At 43.0% G+C, this 24,566-nt stretch overlaps 1 protein-coding gene across 2 annotated transcripts in view; it reads right to left on the minus strand.

Annotated features, from left to right (window-relative positions):
- DCAF1 (DDB1 and CUL4 associated factor 1) overlaps nucleotides 1-24,566 on the minus strand; it is a 108,105-nt gene that overhangs the window by 45,090 nt on the left and 38,449 nt on the right. For both annotated transcript variants that reach the window (XM_084634643.1, XM_084634644.1), the window contains exons 9-18: nucleotides 23,195-23,353; nucleotides 18,661-18,840; nucleotides 17,713-17,922; nucleotides 15,529-15,698; nucleotides 13,851-13,975; nucleotides 11,466-12,726; nucleotides 10,268-10,466; nucleotides 9,506-9,588; nucleotides 7,445-7,529; nucleotides 5,732-5,965 (exon numbers count right to left, since the gene is read on the minus strand). In XM_084634643.1, coding sequence (XP_084490769.1) covers nucleotides 5,732-5,965; nucleotides 7,445-7,529; nucleotides 9,506-9,588; nucleotides 10,268-10,466; nucleotides 11,466-12,726; nucleotides 13,851-13,975; nucleotides 15,529-15,698; nucleotides 17,713-17,922; nucleotides 18,661-18,840; nucleotides 23,195-23,353 — 2,706 coding nt within the window. The remainder of the gene's footprint in view (nucleotides 1-5,731; nucleotides 5,966-7,444; nucleotides 7,530-9,505; nucleotides 9,589-10,267; nucleotides 10,467-11,465; nucleotides 12,727-13,850; nucleotides 13,976-15,528; nucleotides 15,699-17,712; nucleotides 17,923-18,660; nucleotides 18,841-23,194; nucleotides 23,354-24,566) is intronic.

A 24,566-nucleotide genomic window follows, 5' to 3' on the forward strand; every position in this document is an offset into this window, starting at 1 on the left:
CAACGTGGGCCACCCTAGCTCAAAAGTGATAGCAGAAATAAGAGGGGGAATCAGGGTCAAGAAATGCAAGCATGAAAAGATTGTTCTCTACACTAAACAGTCTCAAAGAGGAAACATGACAGAAGTACATAAGATAATGAATGGTACAGAGAAGGTTGGTCAAGCACTCCTGTTTACCCTCTCATAACAGTACAACAAGGGACGTCCAATGAAACTGAATGGCAATAACATTTAAAAGTGAACAAAAGAAACCTTTTAATATAATGCATTAACTAATATTTGCAACTCACTGCCAAAGCATTACTGAAGCCAAGAGTTTAACGGGATTCCAAAAAGTATAGACTTCTATATGGATAATGAGAACATCCACAGTAGCTTTACAGGGCACTTTTGTTTTTAAGTGGAGATATAAAACCCAGTACTTTAAGGGCACTGATTCTCAAACTTTTCACTACTATGACCCCATACTACAAAAAGTAAGAAGTTGAAGACCCCTCTCCCATCCAGCCACTAAAAGGTCCAGGGGGGTTGCAACAACTGTCCCTGTTCACAACCCCTGGGTCAAGAACTCACCCAGCATTGTTCAGATGGCAGCCCACGGGCCACATCCAGCCTGCAGGGCATAAGCTGTTCCCTCCTGCTCCCCACTGGGGGCTCCATTGTAAAGGTGGCCCCACTACATGGCTCCAGCTCTGGCCCCTGAACTCACTTGCCAGGCAACCCCTTTCCCTCCCAAGCTGCAGAGCATCTTCTGAGCCAGCAGGTGTCAGGCCATAGGGATGGGTGGCTGACTGGGAATGGTACTCAGAGGCAGGTGAGCACAAGGACTCTGCAGCAAGGGGAGCACCGGGGCTGGTGATGCCGGGTGTCTGGGGTGGAGACAAAGCCAGGGGCTCTGTCCTTACAGCCAAGCCCCCAACTGGGAACACAGGTAGATGGAGGCAGGGATGAAAAAGGCTCTGCGGGGAGTCACCCCTTGCTCTACTCCTCCATCTTCCTCCCACTCAAGCATTAATAAGGAGGCACCTGACTCCTGCAGTGACTCCACACACACCCTTGATCATTTAATGAAGAACTGATCATGAATATTTGTTCTTTCTACCAAATGTAGCCAAAGTGAATCCAATGTTCTTGTTGTGCAACAAGTGTGTTTCTGTCATAAAGGAATACAACCTGAGATACCACTTTTATATGAACCAATCAACTTTCAATGACAATTATCCTTTGAACACAGAGACAAGGTGATCAAAGGTCGACTTCCTGATCATATCTTACAATTATGGAAGTAAGATGCTCATGAGTTCTGCATCACAACAGGAGATGGCTATGGCTTCTCTATGAGTGGCCTGGACTCTAGCATCAAAGACGAAGCTCTTCAGTCATTCCAAAATCATCGAAGAGTGTATGCGGGCTGTTCTCCAGGAAGTGGAAGCTGATGAGAAGATGAAGGCAGTCACCACGAACACTGTCAAGCAAGCTCCCATCAGAAACGACTACAATGCACCCATGTCCAGGTTTTGACAAAGCGTTCCATTAATTGTTGAAAGGTCTGAGAGGTGCTGAGTTTGTGTCAGTGGCCATTGACTAATCAATTACAATAAAGACATAGCACAGCTGTGTTTGAATGTGAGCTACTTTGATGGCCAAACCTTCTGAGAAGAACTTTTCAGTTTGATGCCCCGGAAACATTTTTCCCTGGAGATGTCGTATTTGAAGAAAATCAATGCAGCGTTTGATAAACAGCGACTCTCACTAAGCAACATTTGCCTTCTGCTAACAGATGGCAACCTTCAATGCTGGCAAGTGGAAGGGCCTTGCAGCACAACCAGCAGAAGTAGCATCACAACCGAAAGCCCTCCCCAAAGTATGCTGTGTGCCAAGTTGAGTGGGGAACTGAAAGACGGTAAGGAGATGGATGAAAATAATCAATTTCATCAGAGCTTTCTCAAGTCTGCAGCAGAGACTATTTTGTGAGCTGATTGCTGAGTCCTCTGCAAACCATGAAGATCATCTTCTCCAGAAAGATATTCACTGGCTTGGTGAGGCTACATCACTGCCATGCTGCTGCAAGCTCTAGGCTCAAGCTGTTGAGCAGCCACAAGGAGGCATCTGAATATCTGGCCCTTCTAGAGATATTGAATTCATGGTCAAAACAGTATTTCTTTGCAACTTATTTGGCCATCTGAATACCCTGAATGTACAGCTGCAAAGCCAGGAGAAGATAATCCGCAACCTTGTCAAGAAGCTAGAAGCTTTTCAGAAGAAGTTGAACATATTTCTCATGAATTTGAGCTCTGGGAAGCTTTTGCATTTTATTCAATTCCACAACCATTGATCAGCACTGAAGACAGTTGTGATCAGTCCTCTCATGACACGCTGCCTTTAACAGCGACAGGACAACTTCAGCACCCAATTTAGAGATTTTTTTCATGCCAAAGGATGTAACTGGTTTTGTACATGATCCTTTCTCCATACCACCTGAGCATGACTTCTCATCTCACATCCACATGGTCCTCCCTGTAACAGATGAGGGGGTCCTGCAGCTAGAACTAGTCGACTTGCAGACCTCTGACATGCTGAAGAATGAATTCAAGAACACCGAAATCATGACATCCTGGACACGTTATCTGGACACAGAAAAATACCCAAACCTTAAGAAACTCTCCCTCCTGATACTCTCAATGTTCAGATCACCATAAATGAACAAATCCAGATTTGTAGTCAGAAGCACAGTCAAGAATGATACTCGAAACAAGCTCACAAACAAGTCTCTGGAGAGCTACCTTTGCATAGCAGTCACTTCACTGAAGCCAAACTTAAACGAGCTAGCACAGAGGAAGAAGTGCCACTTTGTGCACTAGTAACAGGTAAACAATAGGGCTGCCAAGCAATTAAAAAAATTAATCGTGCTGTTAAACAATAATAGAATACCATTTATTTAAACATTTTTGGATGTTTTCTATATTTTCAATTATATTGATTTCAATTACAACACAGAATACACAGTGTACAGTGCTCACTTTACATTTATTTTTGATTACAAATATTTGCACTGTAAAAAACAAAAGTAGTAATATTTTGGTTCACCTAATGCAAGTACTGTGGTGCAATCTCCTTATTATGAAAGTTTAACTTACAAGTGTAGAATTATGTACAAAAAAACTGCATTCAAAATAAAACAATGTGTAACTTTAGAGCCTATAAGTCCACTCAGTCCTACTTCAGCCAATCGCTCAGGCAAACAAGTTTGGTTACAATTTGCAGGAGACAATGCTGCCCGCTTCTTGTTTACAATGTCACCTGAAAGTGAGAACAGGCGTTCGCATGCCACTGTTGTAGCTGTCGTCGCAAAACATTTACGTGCCAGATGTGCTAAAGATTCGTATGTCCCTTCATGCTTCAACCACCATTCCAGAAGACATGCGTCCATGCCGATGACGAGTTCTGCTCCATAACGATCCAAAGCAGAACGGACCAATGCATGTTCATTTTCATCATCTGAGTCAGATGCCAGCAGCAGAATGTTCATTTTCTTTTTTGGTGGTTCAGGTTCTGTAGTTTCCACATCTGAGTGTTGCTCTTTTAAGACTTCTGAAAGCATGTTCCACACCTCGTCCCTCTCAGATTTTGATTAGCACTTCAGATTCTTAAACCTTGGGTCAAGTGCTGTAGCTATTTTTAGAAATCTCACATTGGGACCTTCTTTGTGTTTTGTCAAATCTGCTGTGAAAGTGTTCTTAAAACGAACATGTGCCGGGTCATCATCCGAGACGGCTATAACATGAAATATATGGCAGAATGTGGGTAAAACAGAACAGGAGACATACAATTCTCCCCCAAAGAGTTCAGTCACAGATTTAATTAATGCATTATTTTTTTAATGAGCATCATCGGCATGGAACCTCTGGAATGGCTGCCAGAGCATAAAGCTGCATACAAATGTTTAACATATCTGAGACGTAAATACCTTGCAACACTGGCTACAAAAGTGCCATGCGAACACCTGTTCTCACTTTCAGGTATCGCTGTAAACAAGCAGCGGGCAGCAGTATCTCCCGTAAACGTAAACAAATGTGTTTGTCTTAGCGATTGGCTGAACAAGAAGTAGGACTGAGTGGACTTCTAGGCTCTAATGTTTTACATTGCACTCAAAAACAAAACAGTTATGTAACAAAAATAATCTACATTTGTAAGTTACACTTTCATGATACAGAGATTGCACTACAGTACTTGTATGAGGTGACTTGAAAAATACTATTTCTTTTGTTTATCATTTTTACAGTACAAATATTTGTAATCAAAATTATATAGTGAGTACTGTACACTTTGTATTCTGTGCTGTGTACTAGAAATCAATATACTTGAAAATGTAGAAAAACATCAAAAAATATTTAATAAATTTCAATTGGTATTCTATTGTATAACAGTGCGATTAATTATTTTAAATCATGATTAAATTTTGAGTTAATTGCGTGAGTTAACTGCAATTAATCGACAGCCCTAGTAAATAATAGTACAGACAAAAACTCCCTATTAGCCACCACTATGCCAATAAATTATGTGAAGAGGAGTAAAGCTTGTGGGTCACGTGTTAAATGACAGAGAACTTTTTATTTAGACACAAAATTCAGTAAAACAAAACAAAAAAGCTCAAAAAAGGCAAACAAAATGATGTGGCAATGAGGTTTTAAGTGTCAGATCAGAAACAAGAATGCAGGACTAAGGGAGAGCACTGAGTCAAAGTATCGAACATTATCACTTTAGCTGGGTATAGAGCTTTGACTCCCAGTGAAGTCTGTCATCGTGGTCAGTGACTGAAAGAAATTTCAGTGTGAAGCTGCAGCTAAAATCATCATTTACCTTTATCCAAATGTCCAGTTATCCAAAGGTAATAAATGTCCCCAAAGTTAAAAGTTTCACCTATGAATAGGCTAGCCCATAAGTGTCCACTGGGGGAGGGGAGAGGGTACATCATCTTCTGAAGCATCAGGCACTGGGTTAAGATCAGGGTTTTTCAAGCAAAATTGGGTTACCAGAATGTTTCAAAAGGTGGAATGGCAGCTCCTGTGACTCCTGTCCCATGGGGCGGGCTGGGCTTGTCTCCCTGCTCCAGGCACTGCAGCCTGTGGGGTCCCAGTGCCATACAGGTTTAGTCCAACTGTCATGACGACAGGAGTTCATGTAGGCCATTTGAGTGAATGGCACTGCAACCCCATGAGCCAGGTCACAACTCCACTCACACAAATTTGGTCCAGTCAGGGGGGTGGGGCCAAACCTGAGCGGTGTTGCAATGCCCAGGGCAGAGAGCCAAGCCCAGCCAGCCCCGCAACACAGGAGATCCAGGAGCCGCCACTGAGGGGTGAGTGCTGGGAAGGACCCAAGTCCCCAAAGGGGTAGGATCCAACCAAAACCATCCCAGAGCCTCCACCCCCAGACTACTTACTGGGTTGCAACAGGCGCTAAACATCTGTAAATGGGTCCTCAGCCCAAAAAATTTGAGAACACCTGGTTTAGATGGACTATTGATCTAACCTGCATAATTTCTATGTTCACCCTATTTAACTTATGTATTAAAGCTTCTGTTACTACCACAGCCTGTGAAATTCTATTTCTGCTTATCATATGACGCAGCCGGACAGTTATACAGGCTGCTGCAATCAAACCACCTGTTTGTCAGTCCAAGATTTTATGTTTCCAGTGCATTAGTGTTACAACGGAGGTAAAAGGATACAATCTCTGTGTTGACTATGACCTCTAGCCCATTAGGATGAAAAACACCACTGATGGTCATGTTGAATTTGTCAAACTTGTGGATGGCCTGTGCAGAGCGGACATCCCAGAGCACCCCATCATTTAGGACAAGGTCATCTGTGGGGTTAAAGGTGGCGCAGTTCTTCTTGTAGTTGTTGGCAAGATCTGGGTTAAACAGAGTCAACAGCTTGTTGCCAGTCTGAATATCATAGATCTTTTAGATTAAAAAGAAAAAGAAAGATTAGTTAAGATTTGTAGTTCTATCAGTGCCCAAGAACACTATCTATCATCCCTTCCAGAATTTTCTGGTGATCCCTCTCACCCTAGCTTTTCTTATGCATTGCAAATGAGAGCTTGCCAATGTCAGACTCTCCCTTCCAAGGCATCAAACGTTCAGACAAAAGTTCTCCAGGCCAGGGTCTGTGTTTCCCCATACATTTGGGCAATGCTTAGCTCATCTGGGGCTGTCTAACATGTTTAACAAGCTTGAGGTTGGTACTAGAAAACTAACCCAGTTTTGAAAAATAGGTTGCAAAGTTTTAGACAAAGGCAGCATATAGCCAGTCTGCTACAGAAATATTTAAACTAACTTTAAAGGAGGTGATATTTACAGGCTACAAGCAAAGAAAAAGTCCATTAGGACACAGTCAAGAAAACCTTGAAATATAGGAGAAGGAGTTCAAGTTACTGGCAATTATTACACTACATGGTCTCACTAAACTGTGCCCCTATTTCCCTGAGAAGGATTTTCAAAACCAAAGACAAAACCTTCATACTTTTTGTGCATGTGACTATTTTCTCAGAGGTATTTCTCACAGCCTAGTATCCTTCTGACCCTGCAATGAAGCCATAAGCCTTTGTTTTTTGGATATCAATCTGTTGCCAGATGATCACATTGCAAACTCAGATTTGATTTCCCTGGAGTGCCAAAACACTGGAAGAGTTGGATAAGGATGGATAACTCATTTGTTTAAACAAAAATGTACACGAAAATTAGCAAGAGTGGCATGGAAAATGATGAACAATTTGAATAAGTAGACTGCGTGACATTTTTTGTCAACGCTTCAAGTGAGATAATCCCTGTAATTAATTCTGTCTAGCACTGGCACCTTCAGAGAGGAAAGGAACCCCTCAGATTGCAGGATTTTCATGGCCTGATACGTGCAAAATGCTGAAAGAGTATTATGCAAAATACACAGATAATTTAAACCAACTTATTTATCACTGTAAAGCAATCTCATTCTGTGCATTCCTGCAGGAAAACTTCCAATATCCCATTTCCCTCAACTGCTGCTGAAGTACTCTTTATGGCAAAACCTTTCATTTATAAAAAGCTGCCATAACTTCTTCACACCTGCATGTGTTCCAGCACAATTCTCTGCAGAACATCTCTCAAATGAATGGCTCATCAGGCCAGATACTAGATATGCCCATTACAATTATGTCTAAAATACATATGTCTAAAAGGCAGGTGGCATACCATTCAACTTTACAGCCTAACTCAATTTTCAGGTTAACCCAATGCTTTTAAATGCAGTGAATAAGCTAATTTACACTTTTGAAGCTGTACCTGTAAAGCCTTTAATTTGCCAGTTACATACAGCTCCACAGTACCCACATCAGTTAACAGATGGTACGGGTAGGGGCATAACCTTGTCATGGCTTCAAAGAATCGATTTCTACTGGTACTTACATGGGCAATGTCCCCTTTTGTGCCAATGACCCTATCCTGAGAGTGCTTGCTGAACTCCACGTAGTGATCGTCTGGGAAGGAATGCCTGCACAACAACAATCAGTGACGAGGTCAATGGGCAGCAGATTCAGACTGTCCATTCTGAATCAGATACACACTGTGAAAATACTTCTGGAAGAGGTTATAATTTTTAACACACAAGAAATGAAACCTAAAAGAGCCTTCTCTGCTCCACTGACCATAGCAAATGGTGGTGCTAAAATGTGCACACCAGCTGGGAGTTGTCCATTTGTCAGAAAAGTATTTACTATCCACAGTCACAAACAGTACAGCTCTGAAACACACCAGCAGCAAGGCAACTTGTGATCAAAAGCCACCTCAGAACATTAACTGCTGCTGCTGCTCAAGAAGACAGAGTTGACATTATATTTGTTAAAGAAGGCCAGTGGGAACATGTAGAATTCCCACATGCATCAATTTGACCGCTTCAAATCTCCTGTCCATAACATGCCTTCCAGTTAATTTAAACATGGTCACATTAAAAAGTTAATGCTATTGCCCATAGTCTAGTAGGCAATGATTAAACCTTTGAGAGATGGGAATCTCTCCCTTCTATTTTCTAAAGGGACTAAAGAACGGTTTAATATTGAAATGAATTTAACTTTGTCATGTTTGCAGTATCCATATACACTACAAAATTTACCATGCAAATTACTGTGCTACACTTTTTCAGTAGCTAGCCTTAAAAGATTGTCATGATAATTTACCAATGAAGCAAAAAACAAAAAAAATGCTACTTATTTGCTTTTTGTCAAAATCACAATTTTACTCATCTGTCTCAAGTAAATACCCTCCAGGCAAATAGAATTTTGTAAGGCTATCTGCATCCAATGAAGTGATGAAGTCAGACTTTTTTATTCAAACACTAACAATTTGAATGTTCTGGTCACAGTTACATTGCACTATCCTTTTACATAATATAACACTACCCATTTTTTCCCTTTGAAGTTATTTCATTTAACTGGTTTCTGGATAACTTTTAATTGTTCTAATTTTGTTTGATCATTTTAAACTAGTCATTACTGTGTGATCTGTCTTCTACAAAACCTGTGGTATAGGTAATATAGCTGTAGCTCACGAAAGCTTATGTTCAAATAGATTTGTTAGTCTCTAAGCTGCCACAAGTACTCCTTTTCTTTTTGTATTCTGTGTTATTGAAATCAATATATTTGCAAATACAGAAAACATCCAAAAATATTTAAATAAATGGTATTCTATTATTAACAGTGTGATTAAAACTGCGATTAATCGCGATTTTTTTAATCATGATGTTTTTTAATTGTGCGATTGATTAATCGCAATTATTGTTTTTAATTGTTTGACAGCCATCGTTGGAATAGGTTTCCTAGCACACAGCAGCTCTCAGCTGCCAAGTACTTGAATACATTTTTGCAGTTTGCCATTCCAGGGCTTTTTGGGTACATTTAAAGCAGGGGTTCTGAAACTGGGGGTCGGGACCCCTCAGGGGGTTGTGAGGTTATTACATAGGGGGTCGTGAGCTGTCAACCTCCACCCCAACCCCGCTTTGCCTCCAGCATTTATAATGGTGTTACATATATTTAAAAGTGTTTTTAATTTATAAGGGGGGGGTCGCACCCAAAGGCTTGCTATGTGAAAGGGGTCACAAGTAAAAAAGTTTGAGAACCACTGATTTAAAGGTTCTTCTTTAACTTTGTGCATTTCAGACTATCAAAGGGTATGTCTTCACTACCCGCCAGATTGGCGGGCAGCGATCGATCCAGCAGGGATCGATTTATCACGTCTAATCTAGAGGCGATAAATCGAACCGAGTGCTCTCCCGTCGACTCCTGTACTCCAGTGCCGCGAGAGGCACAGGCAGAGTCAACGGGGGAGTGGCAGCAGTCGACTCACTGCGGGGAAGACACCACAGTAAGTCGATTTAAGTATGTCGACTTCAGGTTTGTTATTCACATAGCTGAAGTTGCGTAACTTAGATCAATCCCCTACCCCCCAGTGTAGACCAGGGCAAAGAGTACGTACTTCATGTCAAAGACCGATTTCATCCCCCACAGCGCAGATAATGGTTGGCTCCACGTAGCAGATGTTAGCAGTAAAGATCCATCCTGTTGTTCAATGGTGTGAGAAAACGGCAGAGCAATACAAAGTGGAGTTATTGGTACACAAGTGTATTTTCTCACATGTACAATAGGGGTTTAGGAGTGCTCAAAGGACCCTTTCTCACTGCACTACTCAGGAATGGTGATCAGGTGGTAAATTATACCACTCTACAATATTCCTCAAAAATTTTATGGACCACTAAAGGAGCTATACATTATGATGGCAGCAGATGAGAAGCAGGTAATCCTTGACTAAGCTCCAATGCCCTGTGAGTGGAGAGGAGAACTCTTATTTTTTTTTTAATTTCTTCCTAGATTCTTGCACATTAGGTTTCTTCGACTCTAAAGGAGAGTTCTTTTTTAAAGCATCTTGTGTTTCTCCTATACATACACAAAGCCACTTCAATAGCCCTCTTCATCAGCCTTACAAACACAGGTTATCAATGCAGACACAAAGCTATTGCATCCCTCTTGTGCTATCTGTTAGGTAAAAGGAAGGATTTATACAATTCTAAGGGAGGAGAGCAAAAACTGTTCCACTATTATTCTGCTAGTACTTTTGTAGGCTATGTTGCATGCTAGCCAGTAGATGTGCTTTGGGTCCGTGTAACCCATATGGGGCAAAAACAGGACAAGGTTGAAACCACAGGAACTCAACGTTCAGATGAGGTCTTTGATTCCTTACCCTGGATGGCTCAAGGTGCGTGATGGCAGAGTTATGGCAGTTGTAACTGGCCTCCTCCTGCCCACTGAAAACATTGTAGAGCTTCAGCTGCCCAGTGCAAGTGCCCAGCATTAGGAATCGCTCCCGTGCAGAGAATGCACAGCAGGTAAAGCCACTTTCATCCTCATTTGCTTCCCGGAACACAGAAATTGGACGAAACCTGGGGAAGGAAAGAATGTAGCAAAGTGACCCAAAAGGGGGGAAAGAAAAGCAGCAATGAACAAGGGTGGGATGATCTTAAAACCTGTGCTTGAAAGCTCAGGTAGCTACAGTTATTACTTTAGCTTTCTTTTTAAGGGAAGATTAGAGAGAATGACACCAGCAGAGCAAGAAGAAAACAGCTGACACTGGGGCTTGCAACATCTCAGGATTTGTGTCCTGCAAGATGAAATCCTTGAGTCATAACGTCCTATCAGATGTAAAGTCTGGATTCAATACCTTCCAAGTTGGACTGGTGGAAAATCTGTGGCATGGTCACATGGGAAAACCTGGCCAGGTGGCTAAGACCTCATGAAAGAAGCACAGAACAAGCAAAACAAGGACAGAGGGTACATCAGGTGTCTCAGGATCATAAGTTTTTGAAGGTGGTAGTGTGGTTTTACTGCCACCAAAAAATATTTGCATCAACATATGATCATTTTACAGACTTATCAGCTCTTCCCATTTATTCCACATCTGAAGAAGTCACAGACTTCTGTGTAGGTAGGACAGCACTACTGGTGGCTGTGAGGAAGAGGAGATGGGGGGTACGCTACAAGAACAAAATAGAGATCCTGTATTCATTAATTTGCCAAAAGCCCTGGATCTGACAGATAACCTCATGCCTTCAGTAGCTCAGTCTTTCTGCCTCAATTGTCTCACCTGCAAAGTGGGGATTACAATACTTACCTCCCAGGATGGGGTCATGAGGCTTCATTAGTATCTTTACAACAATCTAAAGCTTGAAGGCACTATATTAAATGCTAATATCAAAGAGAAACAGAACAGCTTCTCAAACTGGATTTGCAAAGTTCTCCCAACTGTCACCACAGAAGGGAAATGTTTTTGTGTGTCCAAGGAATGAGGATTCTGGGACCTGCATCCACTTTTGTAGCAGGTAAGACCTTTTGGCACAGACCTCACCCCAAGAAGATTTGAGAAACATTCCTTTCTTCCTTACCTGCTGAATATAAGGTGTCTATCAAAGCATCCACCGTCCACCCCTCCATACTTCGGAAAGGCCGCCCTACGGGTCAGCCGCGAGGTAAAGTTAGTTGGCGCCTGGCGCCTCTGTTTTGGCTCAGGGCACTGGTGGGGAGTAAAAAGAGAGAAAGGGGGGCAGGTGGCAACAGGGTTCTTGCAGCGGGCATGCTGCTCCCTAAGGTACTCTGTAATTATACTGTCCAGCGTGGGTGGGGAAGGGAGGTGTCTGTCCAGCTGCTTTTTGATGGCTGGGCTCTGGCTGTAGGCGCCGTGGTCCGATTTTTGTCTCAGCACTCTGATTTTCCTGCCATTGCAGGGTGGTGGCCTCTCTCTGATGAAGCTAATCCTGCCAATCAAAGGGGAGTTGCTGGCATAAGAAGGACCTGGAAGGGCAAGTGGACCCTGGGACACAGAAGGCCTTGGCTGAGCATGGACAGAGGTGGCAGTAGAACCTACAGAAGCATGGCTACTCAGTCGGGCCGAGATACCATTAGCTATACGAGGTGTGCGAGGCAGAGCCACAGGGGAGGCAGCGGCTGCAACAGGGGTGAAGGCGGAGGAGTGAGATGCTGCAGTCATGGGTAGATCTGCCTCTTTAGTGAGGACAGTAGCAGTTTCTCCTAGCCCCTTAGAGATGAGATGGTTCCGAATCAAAAGCAGCAGCTCCTTTTCAGGAAATGAGATCCTTGACTGGGCCACCACATCCGCTTTCTGCAACCGAGCCAAGGAGACATCTGTGCCAATCAGCAATGGCTTCCCTGAGACACGCTCTATCAGCTCGGCAGCATACTTGCAGAACTTGACATGGTCGCTGCGCTTGTCCTGGAGCACAGGCTCCTTCATCAGTTGCTGGATCTGACAGCTGCTGAAGAGGGGAAGCTTGCTGATGATCTGCCGGACGGTACTGCTACGGGATAGCCCCACCAAGGCCTTACAGGCTAACGCTCGGATCTGATCTGCATCCGTAATTGGCATCTTTATAGACAGCAATGACAGCAGCACTTTGATGCCATTGTTGGACTGCACCACATTCCACATCTTGGCCAGTGTGTGCTCACTGCTTTTGGGTGCCTGGGGGAGCTTTCGTCGGGGGGTTCCCGAGATGAATTTGCCAATACTGGAGATCCGATTATCTGGGCCACACACACAGTTGATGATGATTTGAAGGGCTGACTTCTGGATCTCTGCATCATGGATGAAGAATTCACCCTCAGCAACTCCCAGGATGATGCTGATACCTAATGAGAAATACTTCTGTTACCATGCTAGCCTACTTAAGCATTACACACTGTTCTAAAAATCAGAGTATGAGACATTGCTCTGCAGTCACCTCATTCTCTCTGACCACCACAGCTGTTCCTCTATCTCCCCAGGCTAGATAATCCCCTCCACTAGTACCACCCACTGATATGCTCCGTGAATCACACCACAGCAATACTCAGTGACGTGTCAAATATGGTCTCTCACAGAAGGTGATCAGGCATGGTCCATGTTAGCTTTAGGCCAGGCACCTCACCAGACTGCAGCTATGACATGGGGATTGACACAGAGGAGTGCCTCTGGGACTGACATCACAGAAAGCAGCTATCTATTATGTACATAACAAAGCAAAAGTGGAGGAGAGGGTAACTTTTTATACAAAAAGGACAATACACATCACACCCCCCAGAGTGACTCAAAGAAAAAAGGCTGGAGCTAGTTGCTTTTTGGTCAAAAAGCATCTATTACTTTAATTGTTCTTCAAATCCAACCTTCATTCCAGGAAGGACTAGTGGAAAGTGCTCACACATGAGAGATTCCCTCTCAGAGCTACACCAACTGCCCCGCACCCCTGCCAGTTCTAGAACATGCCAGGCCCCTTCCTCCTAACATTTAGAGGCCAGCAATCAGCCAGAGTTGATTCATTTGCAAGCTGTGAGCATGTGGCATGACTGACCCAAGACACTGAATCAAAAAGGGGCACACTCATCAGCCGTTTAATTATTTAACGGTCAGTACTCCCCTCCTACCGACTTCCAATGCCATATCCCATGAGGACACTTTAAGAGTCCGGGAAGCTGAGTGACCCTCACTCTCCCATTGGAAATGTGATTTTGCCAGTATTATTTGTTGAGCACTGACAATGTGCTCTGGGTTCTTCAGAACAAGGAGACGACAAAGGCTGTGCCCCCCCAGGAGTTTACAATTTAAGTACTATATCACAAGCTCCTCTCATTTATCTGCATCACTGGCTGTGACGATGAACGGAGTGCTGTAGACCTCTATCTTACTGTGGGGGGTATGAAATAAGTCACCTAAATATCATTTAATTAAAGATATGATTGTTAAAGTACTTAAACCCTAAAGGCCAAGCTCAGCTTACCCACAGTGGAGACAGTAGATCCTGCTTCATCCAACACATCTACAGGCTCTGCCAGCTGCAACTGGATTTTAGGAACCACAGTAAGAATAGCCAGAACATCCAAAGCGTAGCGTACTGTGTCATTCCTGGAAGAGTACAGCGAAAGAAATACTTAGAAATACTAGGACAGAGCATTTATAATACTTCAACAGGACTCCCTGCAGATTATTCTCTCTTTGGCTACAGGTTGGATACTGCAATGTAGGATAAGATCCAGGGGATGAGATGTTTCAGGAATTTACCGGAAAGTAGCTTTGCTCTGGCAGCATGCTGCTGTAGAGAGCCTATTGTCAAAAACAACAGACAGGCCTTTAGGAGTGACATCTCCTAGGTTAGTTCTATGCAACTCTAGAGTTTGGTCACTATAGAATTTCCTCTGAGGTCTCCAGTCTAAGCATAGTACAGTAAATCAGCAGCTTCCAACACCCCCTTTTTGACTGGCCAGATATTCATTATCTTGATACAGGCTCGTATTTCAAAACACCTGGCCAAATTCAGCAAAGTCAACAAAGAGAAATGAGAAGTATCCCTCCTTGACCCAGCTAATGGAGATTTGCCCTCTGCAGGGCAGCCTAAATAGTTGGTTTTTCCCTTCTCTCTGTGCTATGAAAGATTATGTTTTCTAGTCTCCAACAATGCTTTGGTTATTGCTTTTTGTTACTAACCAAACACAGTGAAAAGTAAGCAAAGTTTGGGGTGGATAGGAAATGCAAATTTAGACTAGAAATTAGATGAAGGTTTTTAACGATCAGAGGAGTGAAGTTTTGGAATAGCCTTCCGAGGGAAGCAGTGGGGGCAAAAGATCTATCTGGCTTTAAGATTAAACTCGATAAGTTTATGGAGGAGATGGTATGATGGGATAACATGGTTTTGGTAATTAAATATTCATGGTAAATAGGCCCAATGGCCTGTGATAGGCTATTAGATGGGGTGAGATCCGAGTCACCCAGGAAAGAATTTTCTGTAGTATCTGGCTGATGAATCTTGCCCATATGCTCAGGGTTTAGCTGATCGCCATATTTGGGGTTGGGAAGGAATTTTCCTCCAGGGCAGATTGGAAGAGGCCCTGGAGGTTTTTCGCCTTCCTCTGTAGCATGGGACACGGGTCACTTGCTGGAGGATTCTCTGCTCCTTGAAGTCTTTAAACTACGATTTAAGGATTTCAATAGCACAGATATAGGTATGAGGGTTTTTTTTGTAGGAGTGGTGGGTGAAATTCTGTGGCCTGCATTGTGCAGGAGGTCAGACTAGATGATCATAATGGTCCCTTCTGACCTAAATATCTATGAATCTATCTATAAGACTGTGGTTAGAATCTACTCAGCTTCTATTTTACCAGTGACTCTTGAAGACTAGAGTATTCTGGCTCTGTAGAGCCCTTATGGCATTCACATCATCATGTTTCCACTGTGGTTCAGCTGTCAATGATACTCCTTCTTTCATACACACTAACTACAAGACTATAGCACAGGCTCGCTGCAGAGCACAAGACACTGTGTATGTGTGCCCTTAATTAAATGTTGGGGCTCTGTTTAATGTAAAAATGGAAAATTTTCTATTTAAAGTATTCATGCCCCACTACAGAGTTGCACCCTAGTCTGGGAAATACAACAGTACAGTATAGTATCTACTGTCTCACCTGGCATAGTATGTCTTCCAGTTGCATGCTATGGAGATAAGCTGGAGCATGAGTTGCACACAAGACAATTTGAGAAAGACTTCTGCTGGCTCCCAGTAGAGCTGTGCTGGACCATACTCTATTAAAAACTCCATCATCTCCACAATCTGCTCATGAGTGTAGGAACAGGCCTATAGGGAGAGGAGGCAGAGTGAATTAAAGAGCTATCACAAAGGTTATAAGCTTAGGAGAGAAGAAGCCAAAATAAATACAATTTCATTCATAGTTAACTTGCTTTTGTTTTTCAATTTATTCCCTTACTATACTAGCTACTGTAGCTGCCACTACAATAAATGCTAGAGAAATTATTAAAACAATATCCTTCAAGTTTCCCACTAGACCTAGAAATGACAAGTGAGTTTGAGAAAACTAAGAAAGAGGTTGTATCAAAATAAAGTTCTGGCTTCACAGGGCTAATATACAGTAACTTGTATATACTCGATCATAAGCTGGTTCGTTTATAAGCCGACCCCCCCAAGATAGTGGATAAGTAAAAATGGAAAATTTTATGACCTATTCATAAGTCGACCTATAAGTGTGGGGTCAGCAAACTTTGGCTCCCAGGCCATCAGGATAAGCCGCTGGTGGGCTGAGATGGTTTGTTTACCTTGAGCATCCGCAGGCATGGAGGTAAACTTAAGTAAACAAAGTGTCCTGGTGCGCCAGCTGCTTATCCTGATGGGCAATTGGTGGGGAAATTTTTTGTGGGGGAGAAGCTGGGGGTCAGGGGAGTAATCCCTCTGACCACGCCCCACATGACCCCACCTCTAGCCCAGGACCCCCACACTCTCCCCATCCCATCCCTTCCCATCTTAGCTGGGGAGGGCCAGGCGAGGATGTCTCTGGCCTGGCTGGAGCTGCTCCAGCAGGCTAGGCAGCACGGCCGCAGCCTGCTCCAGCGGGCCAGACCGGGCAGCATGGCCGCAGCATGTTCCAGCAGGCTGGGCCGGGTGGCATGGCTGCAGCGTGCTCCAGTGGGCTGGGCGGCACAGCCACAGCCTGGTCTGGGGCGGGGCTGAGTGGCACAGCTGCATCCTGCCAGCCCCAGAGCTGCATCGGAGGCTTCGGGGAGAGCAGGGTGACCAGAAGCGGAGAGATTCTGGCCCCGCCTCTTCCCTTCTGGCTCTGCTGGCTGTGCTGCCTTGCCCCCTCTGTTGGGGGGAGGGGCTGTGTCCCACCTCTCCCCCTCTCTATACCGGTTCATAAACAAAGCAAACCCCCCTCTCTGATTCATCCCTTTTTCACTAAAAAAATCTGGCTTATGAATGAGTATATACAGTACTACACAATTTAGAAAGAGTTCAGTAAAAATTTTACACTAATATGATTCAAACTCACAAAAGGCTGCAGTAAAATGGAGTTACAGTCCCTAAATTCCAACCATAAAAACCATTTAAAATAGAAAAAACCTAAATAGTCTTTTTTCTCAACCTTCAGCACTTCATCTTTCATACATTTAAATAAACGTATTTTTAAAACATAAAAGAAAAGTGACTTTAACACAAGATTCCTGCATTTTTAATTCCTTTGTTTTTCTGAATGAAACTTTATGTGTAATTTTTGTCACTCCACAGAAGTGGAAGTTGTCTTTTCAGTTCCCATCTAAAAACCCAGCAAAAAACAGAACAGAAACCACTGCTCCCTCAGGATTTACAATTTAAGATCAACTGGAAAAAATAGGAACTAAAGGTAACAAGGATTTCTTAGCTTATTTCTAAAGACTATTGTCCTCCTTGGGCACAGAGAGGATTGTTCCACCTATTGCCAGAGCAGAATCTCACAACGGGACCCAAATTCTCTTCAGTACCTTTAAAAACTTTCCTGATCATGCCCTTTCAGGGGTGAAAAACATGAGAAGGAAGTAGATATGTGATGAAAAAGTTCTGATTAGACACTCTTATCTTAACTCTCTGATGGGAAAGAAGTGTCCCCTCCCAATTAAATGGAAGCCAAATACCCCCTGAAACTTTGCTACAGACATTTTTCTATTGCCATGACACCTCACTGGGGAAAAAACTAAACAGTCTGTTGTGCATCCTGTATGGATTCCACTGACTTCAGAAGACATTGTCGCAGACATGGAAATGAAATAATGTGAAAACGTCATACACAGAGCAGTATCAAAATCCTACACATACTGCTCACCTTGTATGGTGGCTGCGGATGGACCAGAATGCCACCTTCAGTACGCTGGAGCGACTGCTTCACCTGTTCAAGTTTAATGGCAAGATGAGCTTCAAAGTACCTGCGCAGGGCCATGCAGGTGTGCTTCCCAGTTTGGCGACTGGCAAAGATCTCATCGTCACTCAGGAGGGCTCCCTGGTCTTCCAGGTTTAAGATCTCCAAGGTGCTGATCTATACAAAGCAATTCAAGAAAGGGGAAGCATCTTTTCACTTGGCTCATTCTTCAGGAGGAAGATGCCTACAACTGCCAACTGCATTTGTACGAAAAATTACCCTACAGAGCTAACCTCAGTATCAGGATGGATATCAAATATCACAGCTGAAACTGTAGATTGGTATTCTCTTTCAGCTATTAAATGGAAGCCTCTTTTTGCAGAGAGAGAGAGAGAGAGAGAGAGAGAGAGAGAGATATGACTGGGTAAAGAGGAATATTCTCCGGAAAGAGTAGTTTCCTCTCCCCCAGTACACATAAAACCAAAGGCAAATCCAAAAGCCACATCAGGGCAGATCTGGAGAAGTTGTTTCTACAGCAATCACATGAGGATTAGAACACATGTTGGTGGAATGGTATCACTCATGAGGTAAAAGGTCTGAGAACTAAGCCAAAGTTAGAATTTAATAGGCCGTTGCCCAACAAAGGAGCAGCACTAACAGGCTGTTTGGGAAGCGTTACCCAGTCCTCAGCCTTCAAGACAAATAATCATAGGATCTTTGAGTGTGAGAAGAGAGTAAAAATGCCCCCAAAATGGGGAGGCAGACTACTCACGTCCATCATGCAGAATCCCCACATCCCACCTCCATCCATTCCAACAGGAGAGAGGGGAGCTCTTTACAGCTATAAAGGTCAGAGCTTTAAAACTTGACACTAAAGCGATGTCTCGAAACATGAAAGGAGACTGTAATTGTTACCAAGTTCACTAAGCGACGGAGGCCATCATGCCTGTCGAAGAGCTCCAGGACAGCACGGAAGGAGAAGCAAATGGAGAAGAACATGGTAGCATGGCAGCAGCCCGAGGCATGGGAACATTCCATCAACCACAGGGTGTAGTTCACAACATCCGACAGCACGTTATGGGGATGCATGCACACCTACAAAGCAAAAGATGTAATGACAACCCTCCCATCCTGGGGACAGACATATTGAGTGCGTGCTTACACTCAGACAGTCACCACTGGCTACATAAGAAGTGAAGTAATTACTAAATACAGTTGCTTTTATCCTGAGCAGCAATGATCACAACCCCTGAATCCCAGAACGAAGGACACGACTCGAAAACATATGCATGGCTCAAAAGACTTTGCCCCATTTAGCCCACAGTGGCTGACTGCACCATGGTCCCACCTCTCTGGATAGGAAGTGGGATTTTTAACAAGCTGTTCTATTAACCTGTAATCTTTAGTCATATACCATACTTTTTAAAAAAAAATCCAAAAGCCCATTAGCCCTGCTAAGGTCAGACAACATGACCTTGTTTCAGATTATTATTTATATTTATCAAGCACAGGAGAGGCAGCTTAGACAAATATAAATGTTCTTTGACCTGCAGAGTTTACATCTGAATATAAACCAGGAGCTTCAGAAATGTGGGGTTTGGATCATTGGAAAAGCCTGTTGAACAGGTTCTCCTTATGAGGGGGATAGGGGTGTACAGACACAAGAGGATCCTAAGTGCCAATAACTAGAAGTGCTCTAGTTAGATCAAGCTAGCTAACTAGTTTTTTATCCCCTGCTCTGTTTTCTGGAACCACTCCCCTTTGCTCCCTGCCAGACAGCTGAAGGACCTGGCTAGTACATCAGATGATACTGATGTGCTCGCTGCCAATTATCCAGAGATTTTGGGTAACTGCCACCACTTTTGAATAATGGTGTTCACCATGCTATACTAGCAGAAATCCCTCTTTAGCTCCAGGTTAACTGCTCATCATGCAGGATAACCACAAATCTGTACACTACTTGTTTACTGAAGTTGGCATCAAACAGAAAAGAAATAAACAGAAATTCGGGAACAGCCAGACACGAAGGAATTTAATAGGCAGAAGTGTAGTTTCTTATGTTAACTACTAATTTAGTTGCTACTGTCCTTAGTTGAAAAAGAATGTAAGAAGTTACAATGATAAGGCCAGGAACCACATGTAGCCTAATAGAAAAGGAGGACTTGTGGCACCTTAGAGATTAACCAATTTATCTGAGCATAAGCTTTCGTGGGCTACAGCTCACTTCATCGGATGCATACTGTGGAAAGTACAGAAGATCTTTTTATACACACAAACCATGAAAAAATGGGTGTTTACCACTACAAAAGGTTTTCTCTCCCCCCACCCCACTCTCCTGCTGGTAACAGCTTATCTAAAGTGATCATTCTCCTTACAATGTGTATGATAATCAAGGTGGGCCATTTCCAGCACAAATCCAGGGTTTAACAAGAACGTTGGGGGGGGGGGGGGCTGAAGTGTTCAGAGAGACTGAAGTGTTCTCCGACTGGTTTATGAATGTTATAATTCTTGACATCTGATTTGTGTCCATTTATTCTTTTACGTAGAGACTGTCCAGTTTGACCAATGTACATGGCAGAGGGGCATTGCTGTCACATGAATGGACACAAATCAGATGTCAAGAATTATAACATTCATAAACCAGTCGGAGAACATTTCAATCTCTCTGGTCACGCAATTACAGACATGAAAGTTGCGATATTACAACAGAAAAACTTCAAAACCAGACTCCAGCGAGAGACTGTTGAATTGGAATTCATTTGCAAACTGGATACAATTAACTTAGGCTTGAAGAGAGACTGGGAGTGGCTAAGTCATTATGCAAGGTAACCTATTTCCCCTTGTTTCTTCCTACCCCGCCCAGACGTTCTTGTTAAACCCTGGATTTGTGCTGGAAATGGCCCACCTTGATTATCATACACATTGTAAGGAGAGTGATCACTTTAGATAAGCTATTACCAACAGGAGAGTGGGTTTGTGTGTGCGCAGGGGGGGAGGAGGAGGACGACACCTGGATTTGTGCTGGAAATGGCCCACCTTGATTATTATACACATTGTAAGGAGAGTGATCACTTTAGATAAGCTGTTACCAGCAGGAGAATGGGGTGGGGGGAGAGAAAACCTTTTGTAGTGGTAAACACCCATTTTTTCACGGTTTGTGTGTATAAAAAGATCTTCTGTACTTTCCATAGTATGCATCCGATGAAGTGAGCTGTAGCTCACAAAAGCTTATGCTCAAATAAATTGGTTAGTCTCTAAGGTGCCACAAGTACTCCTTTTCTTTTTGCAAATACAGACTAACATGGCTGTTACTCTGAAACATGTAGCCTAATGTCACTTTGAAAGTGTGGTACACCTGTGGGGCTAAATGCAGGGTACCACCAAAACCTGTCTAAAGGGGCTCAAAGATGGTAGCCATAATCAGAGTGTTAAATGAAGGATATGATCTATGGTCAAGTCTCTTAACCATACACCCTTTCGAGACCAGCACTCCAGTACCACAATTTGGTACCTAGCACAACAGAGTATCATAGAAGAAACAATAGCAAGGCTCCTTGTTCCTTCCAGGAGCGACAGTGTGAACAGCTTCAGTTACTGTGCAGTGACGTCTCTGGGCAACTCTGAACAACTAGTTACTGTATTCTGAGAGAATTATATCCAGCCCATCTCATTTTAAGAAGAAACCAGTCATTTCACAAAACTGCATTTGTAGCGGCCATTCTATAACATACTATTTAAAGCAATCTAAAAACAGACAAAAACTGGAGGGAAATTATGAGAATCTGCTAACAACTTGACAGCAGGAGACAAGGACAAACTTCCTAGTGGTAGATACAAGACAAAAATTCAAGTAGGGAAATAACTCTCCTTAGCTACTCTGTTCATAGCTTCATAGATCTGAAGGCCAGGAGGGACCATTATGAACATCTCCTGCATAACAAAGGCCATGCTGCTGTCCATGCTTTCACAGAATCAGAGAAATGCAGGGCTGGAAGGGACACAAGAGGTCCCAAGTCCAGTCCACTGTGCTGTGGCAGAAGCAAGAAAACCTAGACCATCCTTGACAAGCATCCAACCTGTTCTTAAAAACCTCCATTGATGGGGATTCTACAACCTCTCTTAAAGCCTATTCCAGAGCTTAATATCATTAAAGTTAAAAAGTTTTCCCTAATATCTAACTTAATTCTCCCTGATTGCAGATTAAGCTAATTAATTCTTGTCCTACCTTCAGTGGTCATGGAGAACAGTTGATCACTGTCCTCTTTATCACAGCCTTTAATAAATTTGAAGACTTATTAAGTGTCCGTTCCCCCCACCCCTCAAGTCTTCTTTTCTCAAGATTAAACATGCCCAGTTTTTTTTAAATCTTTCCTTACAGGTCTGGGTCTCTAAACCTTTGATCATTTTTGTTGCTCTCCTCTGGACTCTCTCCAATTCATCTACATCTTTCCTAAAGTGCGGTGCCTGGAACTGGACAAAGTAATTCAGCTGAGGCCTCAAGAGTGCCAAGCAGAGAGGGACAATTACCTCCATTATCTTAAATGAAACACTCTTTTTAATACACCCCAGAATGATATTAGCCTTTTTTGCAACTGTATCACATTTCTGACTCATATTCAATTTGTTATCCACTAAAACCCTCAGATACTTTTCAGCCATACTACATAGCCTACAACCATTTTGTACTCGTGTACTTGATTTTTCCTTCCTAAGCATAGTATTTGGCAGTTGTCTTTACTGAATTTCTTCTTGTTGATTTCAGACGAATTCTCCAATTTGTCACATTTTGAATTCTAATCCCATCCTCCCAAGTGCTTGCAACCCCTCCCAGCATGGTGTCATCAGCACATTTTATAAACATACGCTCCACTCTGTTATCCAAGTCATTAATTAAAATACTGATTAGTACCAGACCCAGGACTAATCCCTGTGGGATCCCACTAGATAAACCCTCCAATATTAACAGTGAACCATTGTTGCAGGTGAACTATACACTGAAGTGTGGGTGGCCTCACTGCTTGTTTTGGAGTGCAACAGAGGAGCCCCAAGCTTGGATTTTAGCAAATCAGTAGCCACGAATTCATAGATTTGAAAGGCCAGAAGGGAGCAGTATGATCATATGACCTTCTACATAACACAGATTACAAAATTGGGGAGGGGAGTTGGTGAATTTTCCTGTGATTTTATGTACTGTGATTCCCCCCATTACACCCCCTGGAAGGAGGTGCACACCCCCCATGGATAAACATAGTCAGTCAAACACTCTCTCAGTGGTACTGTACATATTCCTTCACTTCACTCCTTCTCTATACAGGCCATGATCTCAAAACAGTAGCTGGCCCTTCAGCTGTACCATTGAACTCTTCATTCACTGTTTGAACCGACTGTGACACAGAGCTTCTCGATATCGTGCGAATCATTACAACACTAGTAAGGGAATGTCTCTTACCCTCTCCATGGCATCCTGGTTGTAGGATAGATAATATAAGCACATGGAGACCCCTGTAGCTGCCATGGAAGGACGAGGAATCTCTAGCAGCTTCTGCACTCCTCCATGAGCAACAAACTCTGTAGCAAACTTGTTGTGGAGCAGCAACGATGCCAAATGCTAAGAAAAGAAAGCAGGTTAGCGTGGGATTCCCCATACTCTCTCAGTGCTCGGCAATACTTGAGAAAGATTCTGCCCTGCTACTTGTATAAGGAGGTAGCAAAGAAATTTGGTTCCCTAATTCCTATTCTCCCCAGCATATGTGGAAAAACAACATGGACAAAAGACAGAGCGCCCAGAGTGTTTAAGCTTTCTTGCGAAAGGGATACAAAGAAAAGTGAGACAATACAGGAAAATTGCCAAAAGGGGTGTGTTTTGGTTTTTTTTTTTTTAAATAACTTTTAGTATTCTCTCTGTATCAATTTATTTTTCATCAAACCACCATGAAAAATGTAAATACTCAGTTTATATATATACTAGGTTCTGCCATTTAAATAAAGATTTTTTTACAAAATGAAGGTTGAAAGCTCTTGCTAAAACTGAACTCTGTAACACAACCTTAACGGTGGAGTAACTACTTCTCCACCATAATACCTACCACATAAAGTAAAATAAAAAGTTACTTAGGACATCATTAGTCCAATGATGTAACATAGGAGCTTCTAACCAGGAGGTGTTTATGCCACTACCCTTCAGTGATGTCTTTCAGACTCAATTAAGCAGCCCAATAATGCAATCTCAGAACAGCAGCAAACATCAGAGCTTCTGAGGAAGGAGGATTTTATGCCCCTCTTCTCTGCAGAGAACATAGGCAAGTAGTGGCGGGGAGCAGATATAAGCTCCCCCCACAATGAAATCCTTCCCCAGGCAGTTAGGGGGACTGTCCAGGGTGTCATTGTAGCAGCATAAGAGCACATTTTGGGACTTTGCCCCATGCAGATTTTTTTCTGTATAGTGGTAATCTGCCCTACTTTAGAAGCATATATCCCTATTAACTGCTCTAGCCTTTGAAGCCGTTTTCTCCCAATGCAGTCCCTCTGATCTCTTCAGAGGGAAAGGAATCTTAACACTCAAAGAACTTTATAAAGGCTGGAAAGAATCCTCATTTTACACATAGGGAATCTTAACCTAACTGCACTTCAGAGATTTGTTCAAGATTACACAGCCAATTAGCAGTAGTGCCAGGATTAGAACCTGCAATGGACATTTATTCACTTGCTCTCGCCACTAGAAATCACTCCCCATTTATTTCATGTGACAAATGGGAAGTGGTCTCTCCCACTTGTTGCTTGCTTTGTCCTTGCAGAGCGAGGAAGCATCTGATTCAAACTGA

The sequence above is a fragment of the Lepidochelys olivacea genome (genome assembly GCF_965140295.1).
Source record: "Lepidochelys olivacea isolate rLepOli2 genome assembly, chromosome: 7".
Lineage (NCBI taxonomy): Eukaryota > Metazoa > Chordata > Testudines > Cheloniidae > Lepidochelys > Lepidochelys olivacea.